Raw genomic sequence first — 10,346 nt, 5'->3', positions numbered from 1 at the left:
TGATGGCCTACATTATTTTTTGTCTGTTGCTGAGGCAAACAAACAGAATGGTTTTATATGCTGCTCGTGTGTTCATTGCAACAATAACACGGATTACTCATCTTCAAGAATCCTACATAGCCACATTTTCGCAAATGGTTTCATGGAGAAGTATGTTTGTTGGACTAAGCACGGAGAACAGGAGGTTACCATGGAAGACAATGAAGAAGAAGATTTTGACGACCACTTTCCCGGGAATACTGGAATCGGTGCATTCGATGACGATATTCCCATGGAAGAGCCCAAAGTAGATGTAGCAGAAAATGATCCCAGCGACGATCTGGGGCAGGCATTGCACAATGTGCAGGCAGACTATGAGAGTGAAACGGAGAGGTTGAAGTTCCAGAAGTTGTTAGAGGACCACCGTAAGTTGTTGTACCCAGATTGTCAAAATGGATTGAAGAAACTTGGCACCACCTTGGAGTTGGTGCAATGGAAGGCGACAAATGGTGTATCCGACAAGAGATTTGGTGAATTACTCAAACATGTTAAAAAAATGCTTCCTAAGGACAACGAATTGCCTACCACAATGTATGAAGCCAAACAACTTGTTTGCCCTTTAGGATTGGAAGTGCAAAAGATACATGTATGCCCCAACGACTGCATCCTCTACCGAGGCGAGTACGAGAATTTGGATGCATGTCCCGTATACAGTGCATTGTGTTACAAGATTAGAAAAGATGATCCTGGAGATGTCGAGGGGGAGCCTCCCAGGAAGAGAGTTCCTGCGAAGGTCATGTGATATTCGCCTATAATACCACATTTGAAGCATCTGTTTACAAATAAAGATAATGCTAAGTTGATGCGATGGCACAAAGAGGAACGCAAGAAAGACTCGATGTTGAGACACCCCGCTGATGGGTCGTAGTCGAGAAAAATAGATAGAACGTACCCTGAATTTGATTTGGATGCGAGAAACATAAGGTTCGGTTTGAGTACGGATGGCATGAATCCTTTTGGTGAGATCAGCAGTGGTCATAGCACTTGGCATGTGACTCTTTGTATGTACAATCTTCCACCATGGTTCTGCATAAAACGAAACTTCATCATGACGCTAGTGCTTAACCCGGGTCTAAAGCTACCCGGAAATGACATTGATGTGTACATAAGACCATTGGTCGAAGAACTCTTATTCTCTGGGGCGACGAAGGTGTACGGATGTGGGATGAATACAAACAGGAAAACTTCAACCAACGAGCATTGCTATTCGTAACGATCAATGACTGGCCTGCTCTTAGTAACTTGTCAGGACATTCGAATAAGGGATACAAAGCATGCACACACTGTTTAGATGATACCGATAATATATGGTTGACTCACTGTAAGAAGGTTGTATACATGGGTCATCGTCGGTTTCTTCCCATCAGGCATGCAGTACCAAAGAAGGGCAAGCATTTCAAAGGCCAAGTGGACCACCGAACAAAACTGATGCACCGTAGTGGTAAAGACATCTTCAACATGGTAAAAGATCTAGAAGTTATTTTTGGAAAGGGATCTGGTAGCCAACCTGTTCCGAACGAAAACGGAATGGCGCCCATGTGGAAGAAGAAATCTATATTTTGGGAGCTACCATATTGGGAAGTCTTAGATGTTCGTCATGCAATTGATGTGATGCACCTCACGAAGAATCTTTGCGTCAACCTGATAGCATTCTTGGGAGTGTACGGAAAGACAAAAGATACAGTAGAAGCACATCAAGAATTGCAACGTATGGAAGAACGAGATGCCTTACATCCACAACAGCGAGATAATGGACGACAATACTTAAGTCCTGCCAGCTATACTCTTAGCAAGGAAGAGAAAGAAACCATGTTTGACTGCTTGAGCAGTATAAAGGTTCCATCTGGATACTCATCCAATATAAAAGGAATCTTAAATTTGGCAGAGAAGAAATTTACAAATCTCAAGTCCCATGACTGCCATGTGCTTATGACCGAACTTCTTCTGGTTGTGCTGAGGGGGATTCTGCCTGATAACGTCCGGTTAACCATCGTGAAGCTATGTGCCTTTCTCAACGCAGTTTCTCAAAAGATAATTGACCTAGAGAATTTGATAAAGCTGCAAAACGATGTGGTGTAATGTCTTGTTGGCTTTGAGCTGATATTTCCACCATCTTTCTTCAACATCATGACACATCTTTTAGTGCACCTTGTGAAAGAGATTGATATCCTCGGACCAGTATTTCTACACAACATGTTCCCATTCGAAAGGTTCATGGGGGTACTCAAGAAATGTGTTCGTAATCGAGCTCGTCTAGAAGGAAGCATCGCCAGTGCCTACGGAACTGAGGAGGTCATTGACTTTTGTGTTGACTTTATTGATGACCTTAAACTGATTGGAGTCCCTGAATCGCGATATGAGGGGAGACTAACTGGAAAGGGTACATTAGGAAAGAAATCTTATGTCTGCACAGATGATTTCTCATTCAAGAAAGCGCATTATACGGTTCTTCAACAATCATCCTTGGTTGACCCATATATCGAGGAACACAAGAAAATTCTTCTCTCCAATTTCCCGAAAAAGTCTGAGGCATGGATTACACGTGAGCACATGAACACTTTCTGCAGCTGGTTGCGGAAGCATCTAATGCATAACATGGATATAAGTGAACAAATATTCTTATTGGTTAGGGGACCATCTTGGAATATCTTAACATACCAAGGGTACGAGATAAATGGAAACACATTTTATACGGTAGCCCAAGATAAAAAGAGTACCAACCAAAACAGCGGTGTTCGTATGGATGCCACGGACAATAATAGAAAAAAGGACACATATTACGGCAACATTGAAGAGATATGGGAGCTGGATTACAGTCCCAATTTCAAGGAGCCTCTATTTCGTTGCCAATGGGTTAAGCTATCTGGAGGAGGGGTAACAAAAGATGAGTATGGGATGACAATAGTTGATCTCAACAATCTTGGATATAGAGACGAGCCATTTGTCCTAGCCCAGGATATCGCTCAGGTTTTCTACATTAAGGACATGTAAAGCAAGCCAAAGAAGGGGATAAACAAGCAAAAGGATGAGCCTAAGCGACACATAGTTCTATCAGGAAAGAAAAACATCGTTGGAGTGGAGGACAAGACAGACTTGTCAGAAGAATATAATAATTTTGTTGCCATTCCACCTTTCGAAGTAAATGTTGATCCATGCATCCTGCTAGCCAATGATGATGCTCCATACTTGCGCCGTGATCATAATCAAGGGACATTTGTGAAGAGAAAGTCTGTTACCGCTAATCCTTCATGTACTTGAATCATTTTATATTATTGTATAAAAACGTAATCGCAATTCGAATACTTTTATTATATATGTTATGTACAATTATACTTTATGTGTTATATATATATATCATTTTTTATATTTTTCACTTAATTACCAGACTCAATTATAATTTTCATTCAATAATGGATTACTCAACTAATTTTATTTATTTAATGAAATTACATTCACATTAACACACTATACTCTCTCACTAACACACACAATCTCACTAACACACACACTTCTCTCAAACTCACACACTACTCATTAATATCATGAAATTGCTTAATTTTATGTAAAATTCACTTTTTATGCAACAGTTTGAAAAAATTTGTTCACCTAATATATTTTTGCATGGTCAAAATAACAAATATGATTTCAAAAAAAGTTAGTATTTCGTTGACCCAATCACTTAAATGAAAATTAATTATTTTTGTTGCGTGTATGAAATTTATATAGAGATAAGAAATTTTGTTCCATAATTTTTGGAATCAAAATTTATTAACTAAATAAACAAATGAAAGCCTATTTTAAAAGAGAAGTAAAAAGAAACAAAAACAAACATAAGATTTGGCGGGAATGAGGGAAAACGGGCCATTTTGTCCCGGGTGCTAGATCCACCCGGGACTAAAGGTGGGCCGTGGGCTGGGAATTTTCCCGGCCAGCCCAAAAACACCTTTTGTCCCGGGTGGAGCTACGACCCGGGACAAAAGGCACCCCCTTTTGTCCCGGGTCGTGACTTCACCCGGGACAAAAGACCCCCCCCCAATATATCTCCCTTCTTCCTCCGCCTTCCCCCAACACTATCAGTTCTTGATCTGCGCCCTTTGCCGCCGCCGTCCCCTTCTCCCACCGCCTCCTGCTCGCCGCCGTCGTCATCCTCGAGCACCGCCTACCTCCGCCGCAAGAGGACGCGTCGCCCGAGCTCCGCTGCCCCACCGCGCGGCATCGTCCCCGTTTGAGCTCCTACCCGCGAGCGCCGTTGTCCGCCATCGCCGGCCCCCGCCCGCGAGCCCCGTGCCCTCCCCGAGCGCGCCATCGTCCTCCTCCTCCCCATCCCGACGCCGCACGCCGCGACGTCGTCGTCCTCCTCCCCGACCTCCGCCTCCGGCCGGGCTGCCTGGCCCGCGCCTCGGCCGTCGCCTGTGCGCACTCTCGCTGTACGTGCGCCGCGCGCCGCCCTGGCCCTGCTGGCAGCCCGGCCGTGCGCTGCCGGCCGGCGCCGCCCCCCCTAACCCTAATGTCTATTTTTTAGTGAAATTTGAAAATATGGATTACATGAGTTCAAATTTGTTTACAAATTATGTTGTAACATATTGATTATTTGTTAATTTATTTAATTGTGATGACAATTAGAGTGAAATCATAATTATTGATGGCAACTAGAGTGAAATCATAATTGTTTAAAATATAGATTATTTGTTAACTTGTTAATTACTTTTGAAATTATATTATTTAGAGTGACATCATAATTTGTTGTGTAAATTTGAAAACATATTGGTGTATGAATGTGAATATGAGTTCATGTTATTTAGAATGAAATCAAAATTTGTATATTTAATTTTTAAATGTATGAATGTGTATGTATGTTTGTATGTGTGCGTAAAGTGTATTTAAATTTATGTAGGCACGCACGTCCGATCGATCATTACCAAGCACTAAACCATCCGCCCCCCTTCTCGACCTCGTTCATCGACCTTCAACACTCGCCGACATCTAAATGTAACATATATTTGATAGAACGTTACTTAGTGAAATTATTGATACAATTTCATGTATTTCCTGGATTGTGAAATTTTGTGTATATATATTTTAATTACTTATTGAAATGTCTATAATATTTCATGTATACTTTTTGAACATTGTTACTCATTGAATATTGTGACTTATACATTTCATATATATTACTTAGTGACTACAAAATATTTCATGTATATTTCTTGAATTACTTTGAGAATATTTCTCGACCAGCCCATCTATAGGCAATTAGTGATTTTTCTTATATGTTTTAGTCAAGATGGACCCGTGAATTCTGATCAAATGCTCGCAAATGGACCCGCCGGCAAAGAAGGTAGTTGCACCGGCTAAGGAGCCTCCAAATAAGAAGGAAAAGAAGAAGAAAACCAAGGAGGCTCCTATTAAACCCTGGGACATGAGCCTTGAAGAATGCGATCGGATAACTCAAGAAAGAGTTAAAGAGCACTTCAAGCCGAAGCCGAAGCCGGAGCCCGAGAAAGTGATAAATCTGGTAGATTTGAAATTTTTTAAGGGAATGTGCGAAGCAAATAAGAGAAAATTCATTCCGAGAGATCCCCCTTCAGACTACGAATGCACAATTATCAAAACTACTGAGAAAAAGAAGAGACAGTCAAAGTCGTCGTCGTCCAACATTCCACAGCTCGGAGCCCAAAAGAAATAATAGAGCCTCTCGTAGTGGGACAGACGACGCAACAACAAGACTTTGTTATATTTTTGAAAGAATCAAACCTGACGGCGGCTCAGATTGCAGGGGGAGAAGATATTCCAAAGGCCGATGTGGTCGTCAAATGGACGTATGAGCTGGGCAAATCTCTTGTACCCCCCGAAGTAGTGTCCGTGCTTCCAACGCAAATGTATAAGCTGCACCAGCACTACATGCGTGCGATGGCCGATTGCATCTTCATGCAGGGCGCAAAGATTAAAGATGATGATTTCTTAGGGGGAGGCCATTATATGGATATACTGGGAAGAAATTTACCAACTATTCCATCAGGAGGACCTCAACATCTCTATGGTCGGCTTGTGGGTTCTGTAAGTATTTTACTCTCCTTGCATATTGTTTTGCATGATCTCAACATACCGATCCCTTGATTTATTCGGTATCATGTAGAATGGAGATACAAACTTGCAGGAGAAAGGGATACTCTCACATCGGCTTCATCGACCCAATTACTTGTAATTGGAGGATTCTACGCGACACTTCCGATGAGATATTCCAAAACTTGTTCAAGTACATAAGCGTTCATCACAACAAGCAAATGATATTGTTTCCTTACAACTTTGCGTGAGTGATTCCTTCCGTCTAACTCTTTCTATTCTGTAATCGAATTGTTTAAACCATAACTACCAAGAACTACCTCTGTATAATCTTGCAGTGAACACTGGGTCCTAATTGTCATAATTCCCGAGAAGAGCCTACTCGTGCTTATGGACTCATTGAGGAGAAATCCAGAACAATACGAAAATCTTCTTAACATGATGAAAAAGTAATTCTACCACTACTCCATCGATGACCGATAATTTGAATCACTTTGTTACTTGACTATAATTGTTCTAATCATGCACAAGATTTGGAAATAATTCGCTAAAAATCATTCAGGCAAATTTGACAAGGAATTGACGATCAAGACAGATTTTACGGTACGCACTTGGATGATTCGTTACACGATTCATTAGTTTTATTATATATTTATGTAAATACCTGATAATTTCTTCTCTCTTAAAGTGTATGAGGCAGAAACAATGCACTAATTTATGCGCATACTATGTATGCGAGAACATCCATGGTCTGTTAGGTCCTCCAAGGGCCTGAACAGATTGGGAGGAGGAAGTAAGTAAAAAACTTGTTAATATTTGAACTCGTATTTTAATTAGTCGAAAGTAATTATCCCATTTTTCCATAGGTCGAGGAGATGCGCGATAAACTCATACCGGAGGAAAAGATTATGGCGATTTAAGAACAATTGTCCGGATTTATTGTTGAGCAAGTCCTCGATCCAAAAGACGAATTCTACTATGATGGCCTATCTAATATTGACAATCGCAGCAAATATGATAATATACGCGTATATATGTAATTACGAATGAATATACCTATGTAAATATATATGTGTGTGTATGTATTAAATTTCTATTTATGAGTATGTATGTATTATATATATAAGCACTCCAATAATATATATGTGTATATATATATTTATATAATATTGGTCCTAGAAATTTTCATATGTAAAGGAATTCACAAGTATAGATATGTGTATACATATATATATAAGTGAATTAATTTATATATGAAAAATATCTAGGACAAATATTATATAAGTAACTATATATATATATATTAGTGGAGATCATACACACTAAATTCCAATACATAAGTTTAATTGAAATGCAAAAGTATAATTGAAATAGAAAAAGAATTGAGAAAAAAAAACAGGAAAAAAGGGACCTTTTGTTCCGATTGTTAACACCAACCGGGACAAAAGGGTGCGCCAGCCACGTGGCGCTGGCAGCACCTTTCTGTAGTAGTGAAAGCTCGTCGATCAAGCTTTGACTACTTCCACATGGGAATCAATATAGTTTGACACATATATTATATGTACGTATGACCTAGTCAAACTGATATAAAAAAAATCCGCCCAACGCAGAAACAGCCCTTTTTTCTCTAGTATATTTGGAGGCGGCTAACGCACCTGCTGAGAAGAACACGGTATGACACATTCCCAGAAGACCTTTTCCTGCCGATCCGCACGTCAATTCGCCAGGCAGCATCAGACCTAATAGGGCAGGCCGGCCAGCCTTGGATATCTCCCTATAAATACCAATCTCCGATCCTCTCAAGCAGCAAAGCAATACCAAAGCACCCCAGCAGCTTCGATCGTTCATTTCCTTTAGTTTGAGTTGAGTAAAGTGGAACACCACCGAAATGGCCTTCCGCGCCATCCTCCTTGTGGCAACCCTCTTGTCTTTGACATGCTTTCATGCCACCGCTTCTGATCCAAGCCTTCTCCAGGACTTCTGCGTCGTCGATAAGATGTCTAAAGGTATGTCTTTCATCACTGTAATTCTATACATAGGTGTCCTGTATACAATCTTATAAGTTTTGTAGTAGCTGCCAACCACCAGATAAACAACATGTGTCTAACTTATGATTTTGTTGATGCAGTGCGTGTCAACGGGTTCCCATGCAAGGATGCAAAGGATGTTGTGGCTCCAGATTTCTTCTTCTCAGGCCTTCACTTGGCTGGCAACACTACTAACAAGCAAGGCTCCGCTGTCACACCAGTTAATGTTGCTCAGATTGCCGGGCTGAACACCATGGGCATCTCTCTAGCTCGCATCGACTACGCACCATATGGTCTGAATCCACCTCACACACATCCGCGTGCAACTGAGATCCTAACCGTGCTTGAGGGCTCCCTCTCCGTAGGCTTTGTCACATCGAACCCGGGCAACAAACTGTTCACAAAGGTTCTTAACAAAGGAGATGTATTTGTGTTCCCTCAAGGGTTGATCCATTTCCAATTCAACTATGGAACCAAAAATGCAGTGGCACTTGCAGCATTGAGCAGCCAAAACCCTGGGGTGATAACCGTGGCAAATGCTGTATTCGGATCAAAGCCTTCCATCACAGATGATATCCTTGCCAAGGCATTCCAAGTCGACAAGATGACTGTGGACCGCATCCAAGCTCAGTTCTAGGAAACATGCAATCATATTTGTGAATTAACTAAGAGTTATTATTATTTTAATCTTTTTTTATGTTATGATCATTATTTGAATTAATGTGTGTTTGCATATTATTGTCATCTCTCTGTATTTTTTGGAACAAATTAAATATCTTGATTCAGAGAAATTCCAGGAATCTTCTCTCTTGTTTCGACATACGTGATCATTATCAGTCATATATTGTGCTACCTTGTTACTTCTTCTACCAAATTTATCTTCTTTTTTTTGTATATTGAATTATATTATAAATATAATATAAAATGGAAAATTCCTTTCTACACTCGTTTGTAGCTACTCCCACATGTGTATCTCATGATATATGACGTATTCGATCCAACGAAGAGTATGTATGTAGAGTATGTGTTCATACAAGAATATATATGATGATATATATGTTGGATATGTGACCATACATAGAGTATATGGACATACTTATTTTATATACTAATACTAAGGTATAATCATAGTATATTTAAAAAATAGGTCTGCTTTCAAAAAATTTCATGTATATACCTTTGAAGTATCTTAAAATAAGTATATGAACATACTCAAAGTGATAAATGAGTATGCGGACATACATATGATGGTATACTGATAATGAGAGTAGCTACACGCGAGTGTAGAAAAAACTCGTCCATATAAAATATCACACATATATCGTAGGATTCGGGACACAATTATTTAGAAAATAGAAACGTGTTCCAGCCTTTGCACACAGCGCCTAGTTCATTATTGCATCAAAATGCAAGAAGGTGCATTGTAATTACGGATGCACAGACTCTATCGGACCACCAGTCTGCGTCCACGAGAAAATTAGCAATGAAGCCAACCAACCATGTGAGCCCACGTCATCCCACAAACAACCCACCAGATGCTTACATGCGGAGAATCTTTCCTTGATTTGAATCAAAAAAATGCGATATCTTCTGAACCATAGATGTGATTTCAGATCCGTTTGAAGCATGATGTTGAAACAAATATACCGAACAAAATGAGATCCATGAACGATATATTTCAACAATTTTTTAAAATAATATGTAATTGCAATTATATGCACTTTGAATTGCAACAACAACAATAACATAATTGTGTTTTAGTTTTTGCCTCGTCGTATATATATATGCAACAAAGTGCATTTTGTGTACAAAATGCACTTATACCCTGCAGTTGCAACTGAGAGACTATATCAATTGCAACTGGAAGAATAGGCCAATTACAACTGGTCAAAACTAGTTGCAGGTCACAAACCGGTTGCAAGTCGAACAGACCCAGTTGCAACTGGACGTGAACTGGTTGCAACGGGACACAATCTAGTTGTAACTAGAACTGTCACATAGTTGTAACTGAGACTGTGGGTGTATTCTCTATACAAAATGCACCCAAGTGTATCATATATATATAGTAATACTATATTATACTCTACGTACTGAATAAGTATTCAGTACTCGAGCCCAAACCCACCTCCGCCCCGCACCCGACTCGGACCTCCCTCGACGCGCCTCCCCCACCCCTGTCTGTTCCGTCCCGTTCCCCCCGCCCGACATCCGATCTGG

The 10,346-nt window shown here is 40.3% G+C and overlaps 1 protein-coding gene across 2 annotated transcripts; it reads left to right on the top strand.

The window, feature by feature from the left end:
* The first annotated feature begins 7,990 nt into the window (after positions 1-7,990).
* Positions 7,991-8,766, top strand: LOC120653356 (putative germin-like protein 2-2). Of its 2 annotated transcripts, none has more exons than XM_039931117.1 (2): positions 7,991-8,089; positions 8,191-8,766. In XM_039931117.1, exons 1-2 carry the CDS (start codon positions 7,991-7,993, stop codon positions 8,764-8,766), a joined length of 675 nt encoding a protein of 224 aa, XP_039787051.1. The 2 variants fall into 2 exon arrangements, with proteins under 2 accessions (XP_039787051.1, XP_039787058.1); XM_039931124.1 differs by having other exon boundaries at positions 7,991-8,108; positions 8,231-8,766.
* Positions 8,767-10,346: the final 1,580 nt, after the last annotated feature.

The sequence above is a fragment of the Panicum virgatum genome, chromosome 1K, assembly GCF_016808335.1.
Source record: "Panicum virgatum strain AP13 chromosome 1K, P.virgatum_v5, whole genome shotgun sequence".
Classification (NCBI taxonomy): Eukaryota; Viridiplantae; Streptophyta; class Magnoliopsida; order Poales; family Poaceae; genus Panicum; species Panicum virgatum.
Note: the sequence above shows the minus strand (reverse complement) of the source record. Positions and strands in the feature narration are given on the sequence as shown.

Coding starts and splice junctions, on each gene's coding strand:
- LOC120653356 (XM_039931117.1), top strand. CDS start 7,991: ATGGCCTTCCGCGCCATCCTCCTTGTGGCAACCCTCTTGTCTTTGACA. Junction 8,090..8,190: donor TTCTCCAGGACTTCTGCGTC/GTCGATAAGATG, acceptor GCCAACCACCAG/ATAAACAACATGTGTCTAAC.